The sequence below is a fragment of the Ambystoma mexicanum genome, chromosome 2p (assembly GCF_040938575.1).
Source record: "Ambystoma mexicanum isolate Mex_15411 chromosome 2p, UKY_AmexF1_1, whole genome shotgun sequence".
Classification (NCBI taxonomy): domain Eukaryota; kingdom Metazoa; phylum Chordata; class Amphibia; order Caudata; family Ambystomatidae; genus Ambystoma; species Ambystoma mexicanum.
In genome coordinates, this window is record NC_090923.1 from 24,702,487 (window position 1) to 24,730,475 (window position 27,989).

The 27,989-nt window shown below is 49.3% G+C and overlaps 1 protein-coding gene across 10 annotated transcripts in view; it reads left to right on the forward strand.

Moving 5' to 3' along the window:
* PBRM1 (polybromo 1) overlaps nucleotides 1-27,989 on the forward strand; it is a 1,258,882-nt gene that overhangs the window by 347,772 nt on the left and 883,121 nt on the right. For all 10 annotated transcript variants that reach the window (XM_069643172.1, XM_069643175.1, XM_069643176.1 and 7 more), the window contains one exon: nucleotides 2,632-2,773. In XM_069643172.1, the coding sequence (XP_069499273.1) occupies nucleotides 2,632-2,773 (142 nt within the window). The remainder of the gene's footprint in view (nucleotides 1-2,631; nucleotides 2,774-27,989) is intronic.

Consider the following 27,989-nt stretch of genomic DNA (forward strand, 5'->3'; position numbering starts at 1 on the left):
CAACGGAAATGGGATCTACACCATCACCATCTAAGGTAGTAAAAAATCTGGGAGTCCTGATGGACAACACCCTAACCTTAGAACCGCAAATAAACGCAACAATCAAGAAATGCTTCTTCCTCCTCCACACGGCAAGAAAAATACTACCTTTCCTCTCCTTCACACACAAAACACTCACCATCGTCGGCCTCATCATGTCAATTATCGACTATGCAAACAGCCTCTACCTCGGTATACCGGAATACCTACTGAAGAAGCTACAACTGATCCAAAACACTGCAGCCAGACTACTCCTCAAACTATCCAGAAGAGACCACATCACCCCGGCCCTAAAAATCTACAAGCCAACGAGACCGCTCAGGTCAACCAACGAAATCCGACTAGAACAAAAACCTTACATCAAGAAGAAACTCGGAGGCACCGCTTTCTACCACTTAGCCGCGAAAACCTGGAACAACATCCCAAAATTAATAAGGAACACCAAAGACCACCTTAAATTCAGAAAATTACTAAAAACCTGCCTCTTCAACACCGGAGACTAAAACCGAAACAACAATAAGACAAACGACTCATCAAAAAAGGACATTGACAAACCCCTAGAACCGACAGAAGTACCCTGGGCACCAGTAGGGCTGACGCTGGACACAGGGGTCCACCCGCGAGACCCAGAGAAACGGATACAACTACTCCAGCCAACCCTTACCATCCCCCACCGCCCGTACAGCCACAACTAGGTTCCACGAGGCTGTGGAACGGACAAGATACCACCAATCACCACACAACCGGGTGTATGGACACTAGCAGCGGCGCTAGTCATGTGGAGGGTGTGAGGAGCATGCAAGGTTATTAAGGGAGCGGGCGGAGGGGACAGCTAGATCCTCAAACGGCCTCGAATGGAAAATCGGGCACATACCTCCTGAGGCTCAGGGTGTACAAGCATCCCGTCGGGTAAGATTACACGAGCCCAACCGGTTCAGTCCAGGATAGAGATGACTAACGAATACCATTAACAATTTCCTTCTCTGCATACACCTCTCAAACTCCAAACCAAACACAACCACAAACCTCTAGCGCAGCAAACCGCACAAACTTCACTACACTGTAACAACAAAACAAAAAAAACACAGACTCGCACATCAGCACACGACGACTACCGGCCGCATACACCCCAGGCCCAGCCGACGGAACCACCGGGCTGAGGCTGCCAACAGCACATCACTGCAATCTTGCACTTTTCCAGCCTCCACCCACTAACCCACACTCCCCCCCCCCCCCCCTCTTTCAGAGCCGCCAGAGCGCCAGGGGACCACTCCGGTGGTGATAGTGCGCGGTACAAATGACCTTTAACATTAACATTGTGAAGCCTTTGTGTCAAAACGTTTGAAATTGGCTAAATTCATGAAATATAAGTTCAACATAAGTTCTAACACTGAAATCTGGGCAGAAATCTTTAACACGAAAAAAATATTGGTCAGAATTGCAACTATTAACATCCTTGATGTGGCCTTTCCGTATGAACAGAGTCTAATTTGCTAAATGGAAATGAAAAATGCAATTATGGTTTTCTTTTTTTTTTTCTCTTCCCTTCTACTGCTTTTATTGTTTTGAAAGTATATTTGTATGTTTTTTAAATGAAAAAGATCTTTTTGTGTTTTTATGATATACATTTGTAAAGTTGATGTCAACTAAATCAAATTAAAAAAAAATTAAAAAAATGGGCAGAGAACCGCTATAGCTGTGTGGGGAAAAATAAAACAAAAAAAATCATTTTGAAAAGTTAAAACAATTTAACTCACTTAAATAAATACTCCTTTTGGGAATTGGACTTATTTTTTGCTCTAAAAAAAATCATTTCACTCCTAACATAAAAAAAATAGGGAGTAAAATACAATTAAAAGTCTTATCTGTCGCACTGGTCCCCACATAAGTCATCGCTTCACCTCCAGGACAGTTCACAGAAAAATACAACCCCAGCTGATCATCTTGGCGGATTCCTCTTCGGAACTCGATTCAACAAGGAAGTGAAGTGGGCCCTCTGGCTGGTTGAGCAGTTGGACCATATTCTTGCCTTCCAATCGCAGGGTTACGTTCCTGGTGTTTTCCTGTATTCCACATCCTGCAGATGAGTGCTTTGGTCTGCTAGAATGTAAAGAAAAGGGTGGGGGATGCGTCGGCGAGAGAGTTGAGCAGGAGGGACAAGCATATTAAATTAACATAATTCAAATTGAGAAGTATCAACCTCTGACAATGATCTCAGCAAATACCGTTGGGTTTCGATCGTGAAGGCTTGGCAGAATAAAGTTGTTCCCTGCTTCATTTTAATGTGAGACTAGTAAAATGATGCGACACTGCTGAAGTCCCATGGTGGGATCCTCAGTGAGGGTCCTGGACCTCATGGTGGCATGTGGATTAGTGCCAGTGCCTGAGAATGAAGATCCACAAGGAAGGCTGAATTTGAGTCCCCATAGAATCCTCTTTGATGGCTTTGCTGGATTAAGGTTATTGTGTTGTCTCAAGCTGTTCAACCTGGGCGCAGTTGTAGAGGTGGGCCGTGAATGCAATCAGGAAATTGGTTTTGGTGCAATGGAAATGTTTAAGGGGCTTTAACCTCAATGCGCTCTTTTTCTGCAGAACTAAACTAAAGAGTCAGGAATATGACAACCTGGACCACCTGGAGGCAGACCTGAACTTGATGTTTGAGAATGCCAAGCGGTACAATGTTCCCAATTCTGCCATCTACAAGCGCGTCTTCAAGCTGCAGCAGCTTATGCAGGTATGTTACATACATGGCTTGGTGGATAATGATTTTTCCAACAATTAGCAGAACAAAAGTGGAATTGATTTACTGTTTTAGTTTTCAGCCATGTGGTTGTTCGACTTGGACGCTTATTTACTCTTGCTGTTGTGGTGGGATCCTCGGTAGGGCTTACAGTGGACTAGCAACATGACCGAGATGTTGCAGAGTCAGAAGGGTTATCTTGTCTTACTTTCCACTTGGGGAGATTCCTACTGGCTCAACCCTTTAAGTGCCTTCACAGTATATTTCCAGCTTGTGGATCTACTTTAGATTCACATGTTATGTATATGTCACCATCTAGTGGTTCTGAATGAAAATGACACCTTGCTTATTTAAAGGTGTAATTAGGTGTGTGCATTCCAATGACTGCGCAGGAGCTCACATCATGCATGTTTGGATGAATGTGCTCGACTGTACTTCACTGTAGCCATTGACCGTTTCCTCAAGCAGGTCGCCCATCTTTGGGTTTTGAAAAAGGCTACATGCTACTGCAGCCACTTTGTGAGCAGGAAGCACAAGCTTGTTCACTGACGGTCCCCATTAAATGGGGTCCTTGATTTCAAAGTCCTGTGAGGCTCCACAGGAAGATTGTGTTTTCTGGTTAAGTGTAAAAACTGTTAGGATTTACCAAGGGGTCAGGAAGACCAGTCCACATGCTGATTGCAGGATGCCTCTGGGTAATGGCTAGCTCTCCAGCGAGTAAAGGTAGCGGAGCAGTCAAGGTAATGAGTATGAAAGGCTCTTATCCTTCCGTTTGGCAAGACTAGTACATCATTTTCAAAGAAACGAGCTGGGGGTAGATCTCGGTCTTCGGCTGGGGCCTCCCTCTGGAACAGCCTCCCTGCCAATCTAAAACTTGAGGAGAACCATCTCCGTTTCGGAAACACCTGAAGACCTTCCTATTCGCTTCTGCCTTCGCTCCCCCTCTCCCCTGCTGATCTGCACTCCCTTGGCACTGTGCACCTGGCCACCCTATGTCCCCTGGGCCCAGGTACCTGCTCACCCTGCCACCCTCCTGGTCACCCTTTGCACTAGGGACTATCTGTACCCATACAGTCCCCCACTGCCCCCCATTTCCTTCTTTTATGGCACGTATTTGACCTACCCAGTCTGCTGCCGTAAACACAGCACTTGCCACTTGCTGGCTGTACTACCACTGTTTTATTGCTTCTTACCTATTTACTAGTATTTATATGTACTCCGTACTTTCCACCCCCCATGCACTTTTCCCCTTTCCCATGCACTTGCACGTTCTCAATGTTACTGGGCCTAGTAAGATCGTTGTTTGTTCTCCCCGGTTCCCCTCCCCTGCCTTGTCGTGCTCTGAAACACTTGTGTATGAGCGTGATAGAAATAAAATATATCATATCATCATTGATTAAAATGATACTTGCCTTAAGAACCTAAATGGGTAGACTGATTCGCACAAAGTTAACACTTTTCAAGACCTTGTCCTTTTGGTCATGCCAGAACATTAGTCTGTTCCAATGGATTCAATTCTATGTATTCATAGCCTCAGAAGTTTGCAATAGTGGCTGACTTATGGGTGTCCCATAGGAGAGATAGGCCCAGGGCAAAGGGCTGCTCAGAAGAGAGCAGGTTAAGAATTAAAAGGAGGGTCAGATACAACCCTTTCCATCAGAGCCGCAAACATCTGCGTCCTCAATCTCCTGGACGTCATGACCCATGGGTAAGGGGACCGGTCGCAGAAGCCCCCATGCACTTTTATCTCTTATGTGTGGCACTCACGACCATGTGAAGGCAGACTGGAGATGTATTGTAATTTCCACCAGAAATATGTACATAGTGAAAAGTACAGGAGACGGTCAGTCCAGTGATTTGGTGCCTTTGCTATATATTAAGGGCATCTTGGGCTGAGTAGCAGACTGTTGAGGATGACGGGTAAGGCCATACAGAAACCTGACAAGGACAGAGTAGCCCTGGCTTCCACATTTAATTTAGGTCTCGACGCATTTTTATCATATACGTATTTACAAATATTCAGTACAACCTAGGAATGGTGCCATGGGGCAGGAGTTGGCTGGAGTCATTTGGGGACAGTTGGCGCAGCCCCTTCGTCGGAAAGAAGTTGGAATCTGAGTCTGGCCTTGTTAGGGAGAATTCGCAGAAATGTGCTAATTCCCTTCACCTTAGAGACCCCCAGCAACTTTGCTGGATTTTGAGGACTTGATTTTTTACTTGGAAAGAGTGTGAGCCTTTTCTTTTCCCCTTTCTTTCGTGTATTTTGATGTGTGTTTTACATTTGTGTTCTCTGATTATGGAGTTTTAGATAACTCCATAGGCATCATCTTTTCCTGTGTGTTACACAGCACACTCTGTGCAGTGACACAGGGATGCCTTGTAGACTTCCCAAAGGTTTAAGTGCCTTCTATGGGATAAACTACTGTTTCCCAGAGAATGTAAAGTGAAATTGACTAGTAAAGTCTTTTCCAAGTTCATAGACTCAGCACACCACCTTACAATGGATTGCTGGAGGGGTTACAATCGTATCCCCTGTGTCTAAACACTCATGTAGCAGTCAAATGCTACCCTTTCCTATTGAAAAGGCTGGTGGCAGTGGTTTTACAACGAACGACCATGATTTTTCCCGACCGTGAACACCAGTAGCTAAAAATCATGGGAGCCATGTTTTTCAAGATAGCGCCTTAAGCCCCTTTGTTTAAACGTGTCCCGGTCTTCTTTTTTCGCCATTTCTTTTTGGAAAGGTCCTTCTAGTGTTTGTATCTGTGCGCCAAACTAGGTGTGGTCCCTTTGTTCGTATGCCTTTGGCAGGCTTCAGGACTGAAGACCGCCTCTGGCGCCCGAGTGTCTGGTGTGGGCAGGAAGTGAAGGAGGTGCCCGAAACTCTGTGCTTAGTCTCCTAGGAGACCCAAATGCACTGTGGCGTGATTGGCTGGCTGACTGTCCGGCAAGGACAGCCACATGCTGGGTGAGTGACAGCTAGGCTGGAATGAATGGGAGAGAACTGAATAAAAGGCGAGTCACCAGGACTGGAAGGCAGAGTCGACCACTGGAACGAAAGAACCGAAGACGAGCTGGACGAGGACGGCTGCTGCAACTCCTGGACCGTTGGTTTGCCCGATGAAGCCCTGCTGCAGGTCCGAATTGCCAAACTCCATTCGACACAGAAGCTCCTTCAAGGACGGCTTCTTTCTTTGAGTTGGTGCGACCAATCAATTCATAAGACACCTGGATACCATTCTCAAGGCTGGTTAAGTTTAAGCAGGGAGTGGGACACCAGTTTGTGATCTTGAATCTACAGCTACCGGAACTGAAGTGACTACATTTTGTTTGCTTTCTTCAATGATCCCATGCAGTGCAGGAGACCCCTGACGTCCTCCCTCTTGTCCCCACGACTGAGGCTCAGGAACAGGGAGATCTGCAGGAACTGCCAGGAACCACGACTTCAGCAACATTTGTTTTCTTCATATAAAGGTACTGTGCCAACCCGATTGAGAGAACGCCACTTTCGTGGAGAAAGTTCGTGAAGCTTTCCCAACTTGCAGGCCTAATCAGCTTGTGACCCTACAAATGATTCTTTTCCACCTAAACTACTTCTGAGAACTTTTACAAAGACTTTACGTTTGATACCAGAACTGCTCTTTCCTATCCAGAACACTAGCCCATTGACTTTGGCCTGGCCTATTGACTTGAATTGAACTCCTCTGGTGAACTGAAACTATTTGCACTGTTTGATAAGTACAAGTGATCTATTCTACTTACTTTTGTCCCTTTTGCTCACTTCTAAGTAACTGAACTGCCATTTTCCTCCTATTTCAGGTGAGCTCAAACTGTCTCAGAATCTTAGAGTTTTGTATTGTAGTGTATTGGTATATAATATTAAGTTGTCTTCTACTAGTGAAATGTTTTCCAAATGATTGTGTAATAAATTAATAAGTGTTTTACCAAGAAACCTTGAGTATAAGTGTCTACTTGAACAACTGTGATTGAAAGTCCTCTGTGATTACTTGTACTGCTCACGTTCACCATTGAGATAAGCCTGGCTGCTCAGCTCGCTACCACTAAACTGTGCGGTACAGACTTATACCAAAGGTTGGTTTGGCCAACACCTGTAGTCCTAATTGTGTGTGGTGGTCCCAGAGGGTACTGCATGCAATTCTGCCTAACAGGCCTTAACGCATTCAAGATATGGGATAGTTTTGGGCCAGAAAAGAGTGGGAGCGAAGCCGGAGGGGGTCACATTAGGGACAGAGAGACAGATGAATGAGAGAGGAGCAGCATAGGTAGTGGCAGCTGGTAAAAACTTTATGATGGGTGCAAACATGTCTCCTGACTATACACAAGTAACGAAGCATATCGAGAGAGCCTAAACCTATCAGATGCGCGCTCGTGGGAATAATTCTCCTTCCCCCACCCCTGAATAAAGGGTTAAAATGGTTTATTCGAATGAATGCCTTAATCTCAGAGCCTCTCACCTTTCTCCTCTTTATTTTCAATGTCCTTTTTCTACCATCCCACACGTATCGTCAGACCACCTGGCAATCCCTCTGCCCTGCAACACTACGGACAGCCACATAAGGGACAAGCTAAATGCCCTGAGGTCACCCGCTGCTCCTTCAAACACTTCCCTGGGGACCTCCTTGAGCCAGCTCTGGCCACTCCCTTGCACCGGACATGCTACACACCTCCTTAAAGCCTTCTCCACTGACCTGGCTAACCCCCACGTCCCACTAAAGACCATACAGTTCAAAGCCAGACCATCCACCCCCCCTGGTACACTCCTGACTTCTGGGCCAAGAAAGGGGCAATCAGGCTGGTGAAATATAGGGGCGTAAACCCTGCCATCCAGAGGATCTCTCCTCACTCAAAACCCTGCAAACTTTGCGCAAAAATGCAGATTACTGACGCAAAATCAGCTTATTATGCCACTACAATTGAGGGTGCCCCTAACCGGAGCAGAACCCTGTTCGACATTGTCAGACACTGTGCCAGGCCTACCCTGGACACAGAGGTCCCGGCTTTGGAGGAGAAATGCAATAGCATCAACAGCCTCTTTCTCGCCTAAATTGCCAAATCAAGTACTTTATCGACTTCGCAAAGGCCTCCAAGAAGCTACCTCCTCCCTGCACCAGGAACCCCATCCCACCCCCCAGCTCCCCTACCCACCGTGGTCCGGTTTTCACCCCTCTCCACATCAAGGGCCTCTCCGATACCCTTGCATCTTTCAAACCCACAGCCTACTCTGACAATCTCCTCCTAGCCTCCATCATCAAACGGCTCCAAGGCCTTGCTCTCAACACACTCCTTAATATCGTCAATGCCTCACTCGCTGAAGGCTCCTTCCCGGACTCTTAAAACAGGGCTGATTCGCCCCCTCTTGAAAAAGCCCTCACTCGAACCTGAAGATCTAGCAGACTACAAACCCATCAAGAGCCTCCCTTTAATAGGGAGATTCTAGGAAAAAGGCTGTAACCAATCAATTGCTGGCCAAAATCGACCAACTCTGCCTCCTCCGTGACTACCAATCGGTGTTCTGCCAAATGGAGCACAAAAACTGCCACAATTCAGGTTATAGATGACGCAATTCATCTTACAGACAGAGTTGACATCTACCTCCTCATCGTCCTCGACTTTTCAGCAGCGTTTGACATGGTCGACCATCCCACACTCATCTCGATCCTTGCCATTAGAATGGGCCTCACAGGAAAAGTCCCTGACTGGTTCTCCTCATACCTCGCCAACAGATTCCAAGCTGTCCAAATGGGGGCAGTTCAGGTCCAAAACGCCTAACAGTATCGTGTAGCTTATAAGCCAGGTTTTGAGTGCTTTACGAAAAGCAAAGTGTGATGGATCTGCTCTGAGGGCGAGTGGCAGGGAGTTCCATTGCATAGCAGCAATGAATGGGAAGCTTGCCCCTCCTGCTTTGGCTGGTTTGACTCTAGGAACTACGAGTTGGTTGGAGTAGGGTTTTCTGGTAGTCTGGAGGGGCAGGTTCTACTTGCTCTCTGCGAATGGTATGGTGGGGCTGTGTGGTTGATGCACTTGTGGGTGATGGCAAGTGTTCTGAAGAGGACACATTCCTTAAAGTGAGACCAATGGTCATTAATGTCTACGCTAATGGGACCATCTTGGTCCAAGGCCCTCAGGCCAACCTTCTCCTCTTTGATAGACGCTTCCCACACCTCATCAACTTCCTCTCCTCTCCTGCTGTCCCCCCTCCTCTGTCCTCGGCTACCTTGCCTCTACCCTCCCTCCCTGCCCCCTCTCATGCTCCTTCTTCACCTCCTTCTTCAACACCTCTGCAGGGCATACCTCTGATCTGTACCCCTCCCCGGAAGCTCTTCAAGGAAGGCAACCTTCTCCACATTGCCACTCTAAATTCTCGCTCTGCCATCAAACACTCCTCTGATATCTGTCACCTTCTTGAGGAACTGGACCTCGACGTCCTCTGTCTCACTGAGACATGGTTCACAGCCAGCTCTGCCACCAGCTTTGACACACTCCTACCTGACGGTTACAAGATCCTCTCCATGCCCAGGCCTAACCGTGCAGGGGGTGGGGTTGCCCTTATCTTCCCTGAGTGGATTCCTGCCACTGTCATCCCTACGTAGACCTACTCCTCTTTTGAATGTCTTGTCTGCCGACTCTCTCTCCTAGCCATTCCCTTACCGTGGCTACTATCTATCGGCCACCTGGTCAAATTTCCTCCTTCCTCTCTGAGTGGGCTGACCTCTCCTCCTCACTCCTGTCCTCAACCACTCAACTCCTCTTTCTTGGCGACTTCAACATCCACCTTGATGCCTCCAGTCCCTCCACTGCTCTCTTTCGTGACCTCTGCGACTCTCTCTCACTCTCTATTCTCCCGTCTGGGCCTACTCACTCTGCTGGGCACACTCTTGATGCTCTGATCTCTTCTGACCTTCCCCTCTCCGTCCCTCTCTCCACTCCTCTCTCCTGGAGTGATCACTTTCTCCTATCCTCCCACCTCACCCTCCCTACCCCACAGGCAAAGCCACCCTCTTCACTGCCACCCACCTTCTCGGTCATCCGACCCATGAAGCGTGTGTCAGTTGAGGCTTTCGCTGCTACCTTCTCACCCCCCTCCCACCCCTTCGGCTGACTCCCACCCTGACACAGCCCTCTCCATACTCCACTCTGCTATATCTGCTACTCTTGATATCCTTGCCCCCGTCATGAGAATCCGCCTGAAGCCCAAAGCCAAATGTAACTCCTGGTATGACTCCGATCTCGCCACCCTAAAACGCAAGTGCCGGGTTGCAGAGAGGAAATGGCGTGCTTCATGTTCATCCTCTGACAAACTGGCCTGCCGCCTGCTCCAAAGGCAGTATCGGCTCTCCGTTCTCACCAAGAAGAGAGCCCTTATCCAAGCCCGCATCTCTGCGGCATCTAACAACTCCGCCGAACTCTTTAAAATCTGCAAGGAGCTGGCCAACCCTGTTGCAGTCTCTACCTCTCCTGTCCCCTCCCAGGCCCTCTGCACTGCATTGGCCTCTCACTTCATCTCTAAAACTCAGGACATCCTGTCCTCGCTCTCCTCCTTTCAACTCCCTCCCTCCCTTCCCGGCTCTTCCTCTGGTCCTTCTGCAGTCACCCCTCCTCCCTCTTTCTCTGCCTTTCCACTTTTCTCTGTTGACGAGGTTTCCAGACAAGTCCGATCTATGAAAGTCTCGTCTAAACAGGTTCACCCCTGTTCCTCCAAAACTATCAAGGACCACATCGACTCCCTGGCTCCTGCCCTGGCTGACTTTTGCAACCACTCCTTCGCCTCTGGAGTCTTCCCTTCCCCCCTCAAGCACTCCCTTGTGCACCCTCTTCTCAAGAAACCCTCTTCCGACCCCTCCTGCCCGGCTAACTATCGCCCTATCTCCATCACTCCCTTCCTGGGCAAGCTCCTGGAGAAACGGGCCATCTCCCAGCTAAACCTCCATGCTGAATCTGTTGGTAGTCTTCATGACCATCAATCTGGTTTCAGAGCTGCCAGAAGCACGGAAACTGCTCTCCTGAACATCCGTGAATACCTCCTCTTGAACCTCGATTCCAACACTCCGTGTGTTCTCATTCTGCTCGATCTCTCCTCTGCCTTTGACACTGTCAACCATGCCATCCTGCTCAACCGTCTCCGTGAAAACCTGGGCATCACTGGTCAGGCTCTGGCGTGGCTGACCTCTTTCCTTTCAAATCGACCCACCCAGGTCCAACTGGGGTCCTTCCTCTCCGACATCTTTTTCTCCACCTGTGGTGTCCCCCAGGGATCAAATTTCTCTCCCTGGCTGTTCAACCAGTATATGGCACTCCTTGCCCACCGCATCGCCGCTCTCTGCCCTAATTTCCAGTGCTATGCGGACGATACCCAGCTCATTTTCAGGCTACCCTCAGCCTCCCCCTCTCCTTCCCTCATCTCTGACTGTCTGTCTGCTATCCAGGAATGGTGTGCCGCAAATGACCTCTGCCTTAATGCCAGTAAGACTGAGATCCTACTCATCGGTACACCCACTCCCTCCTTCCCTGCAGCTCTCTGGCCTGCCTCCCTTGGCCCCCTCCCTGCTCCTACCTGCAATGCAAAAAACCTTGGGGTCATCTTCGACTCCACACTTTCCTTCTCTCCTCATATTTCTGACGTCGCTAAGAAGTCACACTACCAGCTGCACCTCCTCAGAGGTATTCTTCCCTTCCTCTCCTTCCCCCAGAAGCTCACTGTCTCCCGAGCCCTGGTTCTCTCAAAGCTGGATTACTGTAACAGCCTCTACCTTAATCTGCCTGCCTCCACTCTCCGCCCTCTGCAACTCATACAGAACAGAACTGCGAGACTTGTCCTTGGCCTCAAGCCCAGGGACCGTAGCTCTCCAGGACTGAAATCTCTACACTGGCTCCCAGTAGCTGCGAGGATAAAGTTCAAAACCCTCTGCATTGTCCACAAGGCCTTCTGGGGCCTTGGTCCTATATACCTTTAACTCTCTCTTCCCAAATATCTTCCTTCCCGAGCCCTTCGCTCGTCCGCCTCCAACTCCCTCAGGGTCAGCCGCTTCTCGAAGCAACGAGCTGGGGGTAGATCTCTCTCCGCGGCAGGGGCCTCCCTCTGGAACAGCCTTCCTGCCTCCCTGAAACTTGAGGAGAACCATCTCCGGTTCCGGAAGCACCTTAAAACCTTCCTCTTTGCCTCTGCTTTCTCTCTCCCTCTCCCCTGCTGAACAGCCAATTATTCCTCACTGATACTGCACTGATTCTGCAACTGGACCACTCTTAACGGCCTCGGTCCTGGGCCCAGCCACTCTCCACTTGCACTGATGCCCTGGAACCCCTCTGCACCGTGGAACTGTCTCTGTATCCCTACAGCCCCCCCCTTTTCCAGCACTTGTTCTGCACTTACCTTGCACTTGCCACCAGTTGGCCCTATTTATTTATTACTTTACGCCACTTACCTTTACTGCACTCCCCCCGCCCCCCCTCCCCTTCCACTTTTCCTCCTCCCCCACCCTTGCACTTGCGCGATCTGAATGACACCTGGCCTAGTAGGATCGTTGTCTGTTTCCCCTTGTTTCCTCCCCTCCCTGCCTCGTCGCGCCTTGAAACACCTGTGTATAGGCGCGTTACAAATGCCATATCATATCATATCAATGTGCCTGCCTCCTTGCGGAAGAGATGTGTTCCCTTTTGGGGATGTCTATCGCTGCTAGCAGATTATTTTGACCTTTTTGGAGTTTCTTTAGGTTTTTTTCTGAGGTGCCAGCAAAGAGGACGTTGCCGTAGTCCAATCTTGAGCCAATTGTGGCTCTGTCAATGGACAGCCAGTTTTTGTTAGTCAGGAAACTGCGTTTAACAGTTTTGTGTAGTAGGATGCAGAGGACGCGATAGCGCCGACTTGCCTGGACATGGAGATGGTAGTGTCAAGGGTTTTTAAGGACTGTGAGACTGGGATTTGAATGTTGTTGATGGTGAAGCCTGAGTATTGGTTGTTCAGTTTGTCGTCCATCTGGTTGTTTGTCGAGCAGGGCTGATTCCTTTCCATTACCAGGATGGAAGCCAGACTGTCGCAGGCCAAGGACGCGGTTAGATTGGAGGAATTGTTGGACCTGTAGGTAGGCTGCTTTGTCTAGGATTTTTAGCAGGAAGGGGACTTTGGTTATAGGTCTGTAGTCGTTAGGGGAGGTGGGGTCGAGTGAGGTTTTTTCTAGAAGGGGGCGTACCCAGTCTTCCTTGAGGCTTGAGGGGACAAGTCCAAAGTGTTAGGGAGAATTCTCTGTTTAGGCTGAATTTCCTAACCTAGTGAGTCCCCCAGCAGCTTTGCTGGATTTTTGGAGTTTAATTTTTTTTCTCCTGCCAAGAGTGAGACTCTTTTACCCTCACTCTTGGACATGATTTGAGTGTTTTTTTTTTAATCTAGATGTGTTTAATGGGCTATGGGGTCTTTTACTCCATAGGGTTTCATGTGTTTTTGTGATGTGTGTTACACAGCATCCTCCGTGCAGTAAAACAGGGCTGTCATAGTGACCCCCCAGTATAGACTCCATACCCTGGGACTGACTGTCTCCCAGGGCATGTAAAGTCACCATTGACTTTACTAGTCTTAAATTCTGAACAGAACCAGTACAAACCATCATATTGTGGACGTACTGGCTGGGGCAATTCGATTGCCCCAGGGTCTGTTAGTCGAGGGGGCACGTCTCCGTCCCCCCTGATCGAGTTTTGGCTGGTGGCAGTGGATACTACTTTTTATATTCAACCGCGAATATTTTCCTATGGGATTTCCCATTGTTTTAGGCTACTATCTTTATTTAATTATTTAAGGTAGCCTCGAACATACCGCCGGTTTATTTAATTAATATTAATTCTCCGGTTGGTATTTTTTGCCAAAACTTGATTCTAAAATGGCGTTTGTGTTCTCTTCTGTGACTCCAACCCAAGTCGAGCCCTTTGTTCCACTTTTTGGCGGGCTTCTCCACAGAAGCCCTCCAAAGTGGTGCCACTATGTCTGGGGTACTTAGGAGGGGTGGAGGGGAATTTAGGCACCCTGGACTGAGTTGTCTAGGCAACTCAAGTCGCACTCCGTCCTGATTGGCCCAAGTGGTGAGCCGGCCAGCTCACCACTTAGCATGTTTGAGTGACAGCTAGGCTGAGTGAATGGGGGTTTGCTGCATAAAAGCAGGGCTTTGGGGACTGGAACTTGAGAAGTCGCCACAGGACCTAAGAATCCGACGAGGGAGAAGCTGAGCCGACCTGCCACGAAACCACGACTGGTGGAGCCCTGCTGGACCGTCTCGCCACTTTTCCCAACGACAGAGGAGATCTCCCGCCGGAGAGTCTTCTTCCTTTGACTGGTGGGGATAACCAGTTTCACCGTCTTTTCGCTTTCCCAACGTATCTCGTGGCCGCCTTGCCCGTGCTAAGCACCCCGGCAACCGGGATACCACGTTTTACCACGACCGCGAGATAAAGGTACAACCTTTTACCGGAAAACTCTGCGGCTGGTTTCTGCCCTGGTAGTGCAAAGACCTGCATCTTTCCTCCACGTCAAGATCTTCTCTTCCCCTGGACGATGACGGAACTTGCAACCACTACCAGGAACAACTGCCACCGCTGGAGGATCCTTCCCACTTAAGGTACCGTGTCCCGCCTGGCTTCCCTTGCAACCGACTGTACGGGGTAGATTTAGCCCCCGGCTTTCGAACCTGGGTTAGCCTGGGACACCTTGGCTAAACTTTTCTAAGCCTCTCTAAACTCTTTTCTGAACCCTCTGCAAGACTTTCTAAGCCTAGTGTAACTGTGTGATCTTGGGCGCATTTGTGCTCTGCTCTCTCTGAGTGGGCCCAGCCTTTGGACTTTGGCTCACCAGTGACTTTTTGCTCTCTTCCTTGCTAATAGTGTTCCTGAATCGTAGAGTGGTGTAACCCTGCATATTCTGTCTTTTTTCCCTCCCTTTTTCACAACCTTAGTAGAGTGCAATCTAGTTAAGCGCTCACCTCTGTATGAAAATAAGTGGTGTCTTACTGTGATTTTCTAATAAGGGAAAAAGGGGTGTATATATCATAATAGTAACTGTGTTTAGAATATTTTACAATAAGAGTGCTGGAGTGTTTCAACTGTGTTTATAAATAAATAATTATATACTTTGATACCAAAGCTCTGGTCAGTGTTTGCTTGTATTATTGTATCTGAGTGCCTATTGAGTATACTTTGCATACTGCCTAACTCTTTTTGAGGGAAGTCTGACTGCTCAGCCACAGCTACCAGGTAAATCTGGGTGGTACAGACTGCTACCAAGTGGGTTTACTGCTAACACCTTTAGTCTTAAATCTTTTGCAGTGGTCCCTAAGGGAACTGCACAGGTTTCTGCCCAACACAAAGGAGGAGGCGGCATTTATGAAAATGGTGAGGAATGGTGCAGCTTATTATGTGTGTGCATGGTCTCTGCACAGCCTTTAATGAGTGAGGCATGGCAGATGTCACCTTTACAGTTAGAGGGTTTGATGTTCTTCATAAGGGCGAGGACTTCGATTTGGTGACATAGGATCAGTGTGTGCTGGTTAGCCTGGATCCTGTTATGAATTGTCTATTTTACTGAGCAGGGCTGATTGAATATTGGAGCACCAGGCTTCGTCTTTGGTCAGGGCCTGTGGGGGAGGAGTGAGAGTTTCAAGTGCTCTGAAAATGGCAAAGTTCTATTTTTCTTCTGACTTGGCGTTGGCAATCCTAGTGTTGAAGGATGCAGCTTTAGCCTGTATAATAGCTTGTTTATAGTCCTTGGCGAGTTTGCGAAGCTCAAGTTAAGCTGAGTCTAGGTGGTTTGTTTGCCAGGTGGAGAGGGCTGTCCGTCTTTTCGAGCGGAGTTCTAGTAGCTCAGCGGTGAACTATGCGTTGGAGTGTTTCGTCGGTTTGGCTTTTTGCACGGCTAGTGGGGCAATGGCCTCTACTGCCTGTTTGTGTGTGGCGTTATAAATCTGAGCCAATATTTCTCGGTTGTTGAGAAAGGATGCCTAAGGGCTGGAATTTGTAGGTGGGGGTAAAAGCCTTTCTTTGAGCTTGTGAGAGCTCCTGGCAAGTGTAGGTGGAAAGGGAGAGGTGAAGGGTTTCTCTTTCTTGGGTGGGAAAATGGAAACTAGGATGACATGGTGGTCCGTCCATGGTGCTGGGGAGTTGGCACTGACGGAAGGTGGGCAATTGTAGTATGCTAGCATGTCTAGGGTGCGGCCTTTGATGTGTGTAGGGTCAGTAATGGATTGTTTGAAGCCAAGGCTCTCTAGCGCAAGGGATTTAGCTTGTGGATCTCCTGGGTCATTAAGTCCTAGGTTCAGGTCACCTGCCAGGATGGCCTTGGATGATGTCTTAAGATTGTCAGATAGGAGGTTGGTGAGGACTTCTTGGAGGTCTGCCATGGGACCTGGGAGCTGGTAGACAATGTAGAGTGTAATGGTGCAGTTATGGGATGTGCTTAGTTTAAGGACTAGGACGTCGCTGTTGCCTTTAGTGGAAGTTTCAATCTTTCTAATGGGGATAGACACTTTCGCTGTAAAGGCTACCCTGCTCCCTTTAGAGTGCCGGCAGTGTTGTCTGAATAAAGTGTACCCTGGGGGGAGTGCTAATGAGATGGCAGGCCTAGATGCTTCATGGAGCCAGGTTTCCGAGATGGTTAGGAGGTCAAGGTTGTGGAAAGTGAGCAAGTCGTGTATGTCGAAGGCATGGGCTGGGAGGGAGTGTGCGTTAATGAGGGCGCAGCTTAGCGTGGTGTGTGAAGGAGCATCCGTATGTGTAGCATCTGATGGGGTGGCAACCTGAGGGGTGATGGGGTGGTAGCATGGATTACATTAGGGCTTACACCATTGGCAGCAATAGGAGAAGTGACCTGGATAGCATTAGGCATGGTAGTGACATGGGTAACTTTGGAGCTGGTACATTTGGCAACATTAGGCATGGTAATGGCATGGGCAGCAATAAAACTGGTACATTTGGCAACATTAGGCATGGTAATGGCATGGGCAGCAATAAAGCTGGTACATTTGGCAACATTAGGCATTGTAATGGCATGGGCAGCAATAAAGCTGATACATTTGGCAACATTATGCATGGTAATGGCATGGGCAGCAATAAAGCTGGTACATTTGGCAACATTAGGCATGGTACTGGCATGGGCAGCAATAAAGCTGGTACATTTGGCAACATTAGGCATGGTAATAGCATTGGACCTGGTACATTGAGCAACATTAGGCATGATAATAGCATGGGCAGCAGTCGGGCTGGTAACATTAGGCATGATGTTGAGGGACATTACTGCGTTACTATTAAAAGTGCAAGCTCGACGCTAGCCTCTGGCTTCTCCTGAACTCTGTAAAGTACTCTGCTACCTTTTAGCCAGGTTTGCGCAATTAACAATATAAATAAATAAATACTTTGTTCTTGTGTGGAATTTGAATTTAGTTTTGACTTCCCATATGGAGGTTGGTTAGAGCCCCTGCGTTCATGTTTATTGAGGTTGCTCACCTTTCACATAATGTTTTTGGTAGCCATCAAATCCGCAAGGCAAGTTAGTGAGCTCCATCCGTTATCTGTTAAACTATTTATTGGATTTCTCTCAAGGGAAGGGGACTTTGAAAGTGAGACCATCCTTCCTTCCCAATTTTGTTTTGGACTTCCTTCTCTCTGAGGAGATCCACCTTTCTATTTTTTTCTCCACCTCGCCTACAAAGTTGGAAGGGCAATTTTCTCTGCTGGTCCAGGCCCTCACAATTTGTCCATCCACTTTCCCATTCCCAATCCCAGGCCCTTCACTACCCTTTACCTAATCCATTATAAGCATTTTTTTAAAGCGAGTGTGTGCCACACTTAGCAATGACTATGGACTACTGTGCATATGCACCTTAACCAGCCAATCTCTCCAGCCCCTCCAACCTTCTTTCACTTAGGAAATGCTCAAATCCTCATGGAAACCATTTGTGCAGCCCCTTTGAAGGAAACCCCTCTATGCACCCAGCTCCCCAAAAACTGTACTCTCCACACAGACTATCCTCAAGGAAGATTGCTATCAGCCCCTCCCACTCAGACGTACTCCCCAAACACCTTCTCGTAAGTTCCTCACATGTCTTACCTGATCACAGTGACACACACTGTTCGGTTAAGATTTTCATATCAAGGATACATCTTCCTCACCTGTGCCAACCCCAGGACATTTAGCATTGACTAGGTAACTATTTTACCTTGTCCCTGGGTGAAGGTAATCTTTTTCCCCTCTCACCTAGTCTTTTACTCTTTTGATGGGTGACCTTTGTATGTCTCTCCATAGTGTATGTTTGAAGTTATAGTTTCCTTCAACTGTTGGGCTTAGGCTGGGTTGCCCTTTGGTCTCCTCTGTAAATTTCTCTTTCATGTACTTGGGTGAACTACAGTTCCCAAGTAGTAAAGAGGGATTTTTCATCCCCCTTTACATTTTATTTAGTGAACCAGCACACCCCACCATATGTGGCGTGCTGGGGTGATGCAATTCTTACTTGCATGGTAACATGTTGTTTACAATTGTGAGTTTGAATGGCTGGTGGCAATAATTTTACCTTAATGACTTTGTCTTTATTACCCGCAGGCTGTTAATTCAGCCTCGGTAATGCACAGAAGGGCCACCATTTTTCTTTTTGCCATTTCTTGTTTGCTTATTGTTTCTGGGGTCTTCTCCTGCTATTCTAGGTGGGAACGACCTAAGTGGCTGTTCTGTCTTTGGCTGGAATCCTGTGGAATCCCCGCACAGGCACCAAAGTGTCTGAAAAGGCAGGAAGCGAGGGTGGAGTCCAAAACTCTGCAGCCCTTTGTGTTCCACCTTGCCTGAAAGTTAACTCCCAGTGGGGGGCTGGCTGTCCTGATTGGACAGCCCCTTGCTGTAAAATGCAGGGCTATTGACATAACAGTGGTTGGGCAGCCAGCAAGTGGCAAGTGCTGGGTTTAAGGCAGTATGTCTGATAAGTGCAGGAAGAAAAAAAAAAGGGGGGGCTGTATGGATACAGCTACAGACCCCAGTGCAACGTGTTGCCCGTAGGAAGTGCGGGTGGGTAGCAGGGTGAGCAGGTACCTGGGCTCGGAAGACAGAGGGTAGGCTAGGTGCACAGTGCCAAGAGAGAGATGATCAGCAGGGGAGAGGAGGGGCGAATGCAGAAGCCAAGATGAAGGTCTTGAGGTGCTTCTAGAACCGGAGATGGTTATCGTCAAGTTTCAGAGTGGCAGCGAGGCTGTTCAAGAGGGAGGCCCCGGCCGAAGACGGAGATCTACCCCCAGCTCGTTTCTATGAAAAACGACTGACCCTGAGGGAGTTGGAGGTAGAAGAGCAAAGAGCTTGAGAGGGGCGGTATTTGCCGAGGGATACCTGAAGGTATTTTGGACCCAGGCCCCATGCCTTGTGGACAATGCAGAGGGTCTTGAAGTTGAACCTTTCATCCATTGGGAGCCAATGGAGAGATTTCAGGGCTGGAGAGATACGATCCTAGGGCTTGAGGCCCAGGACAAGTCTTGCAGTCCTGTTCTGGATTAGTTGGAAAGGGCAGAGAGTAGAGGCAGGTAGATTTAGAAAAAGAGGCTGTTACGATAGTCCAACCTAGAGAGGACCAGGGCTTGGGAGACCGTAGGAAAGGCTGAGTACCTCTGAGGAGGTGCAGTAGGAAGTTTGACTTTTTTTGAGACATCGGGATGTGTGCAGAGGAGGATAGTGTGGAGTCAAAGATGACCCTGAGGTTCTTGGCACCGCAGTTGGGGGTAGGAGGAGGATCAAGGGAGGCCAGCCAGAGAGTGAGGGGAAAGGAGTGTGAAGGTGTGCCGATGAGGAGGATCTCCGTCTTGCTGGCATTCAGGCAAAGATCATTGGCAGCACACCAATCTTGAATGGCAGTTAGGCAATCCGAGATGAGAGAGGGGAGAGGAGGTGGCTGAGGGCAGCCTGAAAATGTACCAGCGGCCGCCAAAATGCTGCCTCAGCCACCCGCTTTTGGTCAAATAGTGCAGTGATTTAATCCACTACTTTGTTAAAAAAAAAAAACAAAAAAAACAGCACCAACCTTACCTAGTTTCACAAACCTCCCTTTAAGGTATGTTCCATACCTAACTGACAGCCACCTAGTTCTTTTCCTCCTAGATCAATCACTAAGTAACCATGTGCATTCTTTTTTAGATCCTAGCTACAGCAGGATCACCTATCAAGTTTACCAATACCACTGGACTGTGTTTTGTCATTCATTTCATGAGACGACACCTCCAAGGTAGGTCCTGGACCTGCAGCATCCTTTCTCTCCTACTCTGAGTCTATCTCCTGGTCACCCTCCCCCAACACACATCATGGAATCCTTTTTCTATAGGTATATCACAATACCTGTTTTTTTCATCATCTCTGTCCTGATGACAGTTCGGTCCCTTCAGACAACTTGCTTTCATCCAGCAACATCTGTCGGCTACTCTTGTTCCGAACCAGAAACACCCATTGATAATTGTGTTAACAATTGCGTATAACTACTGCTGAGTAGTACATGAAAATGCACAAATAATTCTGCTACTAACCCTCACAAGAATGTGTAGCTAATTGTGTAACTGTACCTTTTTCCTCTTGGCTTATGTTTTTAAAGCCTCATGTTGAGTTATAGGCCTATATTTTTTAGATGTTTGTCTAATCTTAATTAAAGTATTTTAGAGGGGATTGGGTGCTCCGACGTATTCCATATCTATGACAGTAATCACCACAGTTGTGCTGCTTTGGAAAATCTTTGGCGTCTGCGTCCTGCGTCAATGACATCGATACGCCGCCCTTGAGGACCTCCTCCGACGGCCGACGTCACTGGATGTTATAAGTAGGACGCATGATGCTCATAGCCTCAGTTCCGTTTTTTCCGTGAAAATGTTCGCTTCGGGAATCTCGGCGCGCCTCGACTCTTAGGAGTTTCTGTTGCTTTCTCGGTTCTTCGAACCTGTGAAATATTTGTTCGTGAAGATGTCTACCTCGTCTTCCACACTGTGTCCGGGCTTTAAGAAGTGCGGGGACTGTGGGTCCAAGATGTCGGTCACAGACTTGCACAACGCCTGCCTCTGGTACCTCGGGGAGGCCCATGACATGGATGACTGTGTCGACTGCCAGCCGCTTACGTCGAAAGCCTTGCGGGAGCGCAAGAAGTTATCGGTAGCTAAGGTGTCCAAGCCCCGGAAGGCGAGGTCTGCGGGGCTTTCAACGGATGACTCGAGGGGCGACTCTCCGCGTCGTCGGAAGTCCAGTGGGTCTTGGTCCCGGAGTCGGTCTCGCCACTCCTGCCTCTTCGAGGCACTCCCGGAAGCGCTGTCATCGGTCGCCTTCCTCATCCGAGGACTCTGCCCGTCTGCGGGTCGCTTACCCAACCAAGCATGCGACACCGGAGGAATGGGCTTCCTTTGGGAAGAAAATGTTGGCGATTCTTGAATCGCAGGGCACTGGTCCGTCCGTGCCTCCGAGTGGGGTTGGTCGTGATCAGCAGAGAGACGCCGCTCGCACACCTTTGGGCTCGGGTGGTCGTCACGGTTCGCGGGAAAGGTCCCGCTCGGACAAGGGGAATCGTTCTCGGCATGCCAGGTCCAGATCCCGGTCCTCGACGCGCTAGAGACCGCATGAACCTGTGAAGTGTTCGAGGAAGACATCGACGCCTGTGGCGCCGAGGTCGTCGACGGACTCTCTCGAGGCTCCTCCTCCGAGGAAGTTGTTGACGCCGTCGACGCCCAGGATGTCGAGGGACACGCTCGGGACTCCGCCTTCGAGACCTGTGTCGACGCTGATTCCCTCGACGCCGATTCACGCGACACCCTCGACTCCTCTCGCGGCTGTGTCGACGGGGGTACCCCATGGCTCTGGCCAAGGTCAAGCATGGCTTTGGTTCCAGTTCTGTGCCTTCTTGCCGCCATCTGGAGTTCATTTCAGAGGTGGATGAGGGCTCTGATGATGGCATGGTGCCTGACACGGTGCCTGACGAGATTATCTTGGGCCATAGCCAGTTTGAGGACCTGAGGCAGTCCCTGCATGATGCTAGTGGGCTGGACACCTCTCCGGAGGTGGAGTTTTGTAGGCCTGAGCCTGGCTCTCATGCCGATTCTTCATACTGGCGCCTTATGTCACGGGTCACTGAGTACTTAGGATGGTCTGCTCCCCCACGGGAGTTTGTTCAGGGTGACCTTACGGATATCCTCGATATTGGTCCACCAACTGATCCGGTACTGCTGTTTCATATGGCTCTACAGAGGAGGGTGGCGGCGGCTTGGACTGCTCCGGAGAGTCTCGCGGCAGTGAGCAAGTCTTTGCCGCGAAAATACCACCCAGCCAGTAGTGCCCCTGCTACTTGTCCAAGCACCCTACTCCAGAGAGTTTGGCGATGCAGGCGGCTACGGCCCTGGCAAAGCAGGCGTCCTACCCTACCATCCCTCCTGATAGGGACGACAAGGGTTTTGACGGCTGGGTGAAGTGTTTTCGGCAGGGGGTATGGCGCTTCAGGCGGCCAACTCCATTTGTGCCTTGTCTCGTTTCACGCACACTCTGTGGAACTGTTTCCTTGGCGGCTGAACATATTCCCGAAGGAGATGAACGGGATGGCTTCCTTGCCATGGTTCAGGATGGCAAGGATGCCATGTGTGAGGCCGTTCAGTCGGGTTTGGACATGGCAGATTGCGTCAGCCGGTCCATGGCGGCGAGCACCGTAATACGCAGGTTTGCGTGGTTGCGAAAGTCGGGGTTTGCTCCTGATGTGCAGGCCCGGCTCCTCAACATGCCCTTTGACGGGGAACATCTTTTTGGCAGCAAGGCTGACGAGAGCCTTCAGAGGTTGCAGACCTCAAAAGCTGCAGCAAAGTCGTTGGGCGCTGCAGTTCGACAACTTCCGCCTTTTCGTCCTAGGGGACAGCAATGGAGGGGAGGTTCCTTTCGTTATTACTCATCCTTTGGTAAAGCGAGAGGAGCTGCCAGTCAAAGGGGCCACCCTAGGAGTACCAGAGGTGGTAAACAAGGTACTCGAGGGGCCAAGGCTGCTCGGGCTGTTGCCTCTTTGCCCTCAGGCAACGCCACAGCTGCTTCAGCTCAGTCATGAGGCCATGTCCCATGGTTCGCCGGTTGGGGGAAGGCTGGCGCAGCATCTTGCATAGTGACGCGCCATTACTTCAGATGTGTGGGTTCTGGAGATCATAACCCACGGCTACTGTCTTCCTTTCCGGCAGAGGCCTCTTTCCGGGGAATCTCTCTTTGAAGAGTCCGGATCTGCTCCTTGCGCAGGAAATTCAATCCCTGCTGGAGAAAAGCACCATAGAACTGGTACCTGTAGCAGAGAGGAACAAGGGATGGTATTCCCCTTATTTTTTGATTTCCAAGAAAGACGGGGGGGGGGGTTGAGACCCATCATGGACTTGCGCGGATTGAACAAACTCCTCAGGAAGAACAAGTTCAAGATGGTTACTCTCTCAAGTCCTCCAGGCCCTTCAACTTCAGGACTGGTTGGTGTCTCTCGAGCTCAAGGACGCTTATTTTCATGTGCCGATCCATCCAAAGCACAAGAAGTACCTGAGGTTTGCGGTTGGCGACTCGCACTTTCAGTTTTGGGTCCTGCCTTTCGGATTGACCTCCGCCCCGAGGGTCTTCACCAAGCTCATGGTAGTGGTGGCAGCGCACCTCAGGAAAGGGGGGGATTCACGTCTACCCCTACCTGGACGATTGGTTGATCAGGGCGCGCTCTCCCGAGCAAGTCCTGGATCATCTGCCAGTCACCTGCCACTCCCTCCACAAGCTGGGCTTCTCCCTCAACTTAAAGAAGTCCCATTTGACACCAACTCAGAGGCTCCAGTACATCGGAGCAGTGCTCGACACGTCACTGGGGCAGTGTTTTCCTCCCCCCGTGAGGGCTCATCACATTCAGCAGATGGTGCGCAAGTTTCAACTGGCCCAGACTCTCCCAGCGTTCGAGTTCTTGAGACGGCTCGGCCTCATGGCATCCTGCATTCTTCTGGTGCCAGAGGCCAAGTTGCGGATGAGATCTTTTCAATGGGCACTCAAGCTCCAGTGGTCTCAGTCCTCTGACAGGATGTCGGACCTTGTTCAGGGGCCGTCTTCGGTCGCCCGGGACCTTCTGTGGTGGGCCGACGAAGACAATCTGATGAGGGGGGCTCCATTTTGGCTTCCCTGGCCGGAGGTGACTATCGTGACGGACGCATCCCTCACGGGATGGGGAGCTCATGCCAACGAGTTGACAGCGGTTGTTGGTCTCCGTTGGAGTCCAGACTCCATATCAATCTGTTGGAGCTGAGGCCCGTCAGGCTAGCCCTGAAGGTTTTTCTGCCGACTGTGCGAGGAAAGAATGTCCTGATCCTGACGGACAACACGGTGGCCATGCACTACCTCAACAAAAAGGGGGGGGGGCAGGGTCACTTCCTCTGTCCAGGGAGGCGATGCAACTCTGGTTCTGGGCAATCCAGCAGGAAGTTTCGATCTCGGCAGTTCATCTGGCTGGAGACGAAAACGAGACGGCAGACGCTCTGAGCAGGCAGAGCGCGATCTCGCAAGAGTGGGAGTTGGCTCAGGAGATTCTCCTGGAGATCTTTGCCCTTTGGGGGACACCTCAAGTGGATCTTTTTGCCTCCAGTGTCAACCGGAAGTGCGAGAGGTTCTGCTCGCAGGAATTTCCTCCAAACGGAGCCTTAGGAGACACATTTGTGGTGGAGTGGTCATTCCCACTGCTGTACGCGTTTCTCCAGTCCCCGTCATCCCGCAAGTACTGCAGAGGTTACGGAGGTTCGGTTCCCGGACGATCCTCATTGCTCCGGCGTGGGCCTGGAGGACGTGGTACCTGGACCTTTGCAACTTGTCCGTCTGCCCTCCACGTCATCTTCCCTACCGAGACGATCTGCTCTCATGGGAGGGGGGCCAGGTTCTCCATCCAGAGGTCGGGTCCCTCAACCTTCACGCTTGGTTTCTGAAAGGTTGAGGTAGAAGGATTGGGACCTCTCGGAAGACGTGATGGAGGTGTTGCTCTCGGCCAGACGGCCAGCAACAAAGTCCTTTTACCGTCTCCGTTGGCGTAAGTTCTGCAACTTGTGCAGGGTTAAGAATGTGGATCCTTTTTCATTTGACATTACTGTAGTTCTGTCTTTTTTTTCTTTCTTTGGCCCACAGGGGTCTGCAAGTGGGTACCGTTAAAGGTTACCTGGCGGCACTATCCATATTTAAAGGTTACCTGGCGGCGCTATCCATATTTAAGCGCTCGTCTGAAGAGTGTTCCTATTTTAAGATTCCTTTAATTTCTCAGTTTCTGGAAGGGCTCACTAATGTGTTCCCTCCGTCACCTTTCCAGGTGCCCGGTTGGGATTTGAACCTTGTTCTCAAGTTTCTGATGGGTGCTCCGTTTGAGCCTTTGCATACATGCCCTTTGAGACTGTTAACTCTTAAAACTATATTTTTAGTTGCAGTCACTTCCGCTCGCAGAGTGAGTGAGTTACAGGCACTTTCAGTTAAGCCACCCTTCGCTGTGTTTCATAAGGACAGGGTTGTCCTTAGTTCGTCCTTCTTTTCTTCCGAATGTATCGGAATTTCATTTAGGCCAGAAGGTTGTTCTTCCGGCATTTTATCCTCCTCCAAATCCTGGTAAGGAAGAGGAGAGGCTCCATAGGCTTGATCCTAGGAGAGCGTTAAGCTTTTATATTTCACGCATGTCCCGGGTCAGAGTGGATGATCAGCTCTTCATTGGTTACGCTGGAAAGCGTTTGGGACAGGCTGTGACGAAATAGACTTTGTCTCGCTGGATTATTTTGGCTATCTCTGAGTGTTAGCGCTTGGCGGGTAAGGACCCACCGGTCGGCTTACGGGCCCATTCTACCAGGGGTGTGGCTGCCTCTACTGCCCTGCAGAGGGGTGTTCCTATTCGAAACATCTGTGATGCAGCCACCTGGGCTTCGGTACATACTTTTGTACGTCACTATTCCCTCGATTCCATCGGGGGCAGGATCTGGCCTTTGGCAAGGCGGTCCTTTTACTCCGCAATTTGAGCATGCTAAATTTCTGTTTTCTAAATTGTTTTCCCACCTCCTTGCATTGGTACTGCTTTGGGAGTCTGTCATAGATATGGAATACGTCACAGGAACCAATCACCTCGAAGAACAAGTTACTCTCTTACCTGGTAACGTTCTTTCGATGGGATGATCCGACGATGTATTCCATATCGCTCCCTCCCTGCCTTCCCCGCTACAGAATTTCTTATGCGTTTGCAGCTTACGTTTCCGCAAGGCTTTGTGTGGTCAGACTGGCAGAAGACTGGTGCCACACGTTCTGGGAAAAAACCAACTGAGGCTACGGGCATCGTGCTTCCTACTTATAACATCCAGTGACGTCGGCCGTCGGCAGAGATCCTCGAGGGCGGAGTATCGACGTCATGGACGCAGGACGCAGACGCCGAAGATTTTCCGAAGCACCACAGCTGTGGTGATTACTGTCATAGATATGGAATACGTCGTCGGATCATCCCATCGAAATAACGTTACCAGGTAAGCGAGTAATTTGGTCTTCTCTACGGATTCATAATCCTCCTTCTGTGACCTGATCTTTGGCTATTATTTGCTAAACCTAGTCCATGCTGCATCCCATAACTAGCTCTTTTGCGTCTCTGAATAGGGGTAGTTTTTGACTCTCTCTCTCACTTGTGCTAGTCCAGAGGATTTTCCTGGAGCTCGAGTCCGACTTAAAAGCGAGACACTCGATTCTGGTGTTCCTCTCCCTGGCAATCGGTTCCTGCAGCAGCAATGGAAGTACAGCCAGCTCTCGGCAGGATGTCCAGATGAGTTCGCTTTGGGTTTGATTGGTCCCACCAACCCAAGGGGAGAAGTCGTCCGTTGCAGGGCTTCTCTAGTCAAGGGGAATTCTGAGCTTCAGCACAGCAGCAGGGCTTCACCAGGCAGAAAAACTGCCCAGGAGTTACAGCAGGCGTCTCTTCCAAGTTCTTCGGATTCCTTCGTCCAGTGGTCGACTCTGCCTTCCAAGCCAAAAGCCTCACCTTTTATGCTGGATTCTCCCGTTCATTCCCACCTAGCTGTCACTCACACAGCAAGGTGGCTGTCCTCCAACATAGCCAGCCGGCCAATCACCTTTGGGTGCATTCCTGTAACCAAGGGGATTAAGTACAGGGAGTTTCGGGCATCTCCCTCACTTCCTGCCCTGCTAGACACTCTGGAGCCAGAGGCGGGCTTCACTCGTGAATCCTGCCAAAGACAAAACAAACAAAGGGACCAAACCTGGTTTGGGGCGCAGAGTAAGTCTCAAGAAGGACCTTTCCAACAAGAAATGGCGAAAAAATACTGGGGCCATTTTAACAATATGGGCACCCATCGGTGCTTTACTGCAGCTGCAAATGAAGCCTTTGGTAGAAACACACAATGGTAGGAAAAAGTAAACCGCTGCCATTGGCCATTAATTGTAGAAAGGGTAACATAAAAATGTTAAACTAGACAAAGGGGATAAGTAACCCCTCCAACACCCTATTTGTGTGCTGGGTCTAGAAGGTTACAAAATGTAAGTAAAGTCAATTTCACTTCACTGCTCTGGGAAACAGTAGTTTATCCAAGAGAAGTTATTTAAAACTTTGCGACATCTGGAAGATTTATCACTGCACTGAAGGTGCTGTGATACAATTTAAAAGGATGATGCCTATGGAGTTTGTCTGACTCGAAGGTCAGAAGAAGCACAGAAAACACAGAATTAAAAGTACAAAATTTAGCAAAAAGAGCTCTGGGTCTCTAAGGTGGGAGAAATTAAACACTAAAATGAAAATTCTCCCTAACTTTCGGGAACTCCTGGTGCTTTACTGCAGCTGAGGATTGAGCATGATGTAGAAAAGCACAATGGTAGGAAAATTAAACCACTGCCACCAGCCATTTAAAGTAGTGAGTGTAACATAAACATGTCACATGAGAATCTAAGATAAGGGCCTACTAGGTAACCCCCAAGCACTCCACATAAGGTGGTGTGTGCTGGACCTACAAAGAGAAACATTAAGTAAAGTCAATTTCACTTTACTATTCTTGGGAATAGTAGTTCACACAAGAAAAGGCATTTAAATCTTATGAGAAATCTTGAGGATTTCTCTGTGACACTGCACTGAAGGTGCTGTGTGTCTCCATGCAAAAAAGCAGATTCCTATGGAGTTGGTGAGACTCCAAAAACAAAGGAAACACATAATCCAATTCAGGTCAG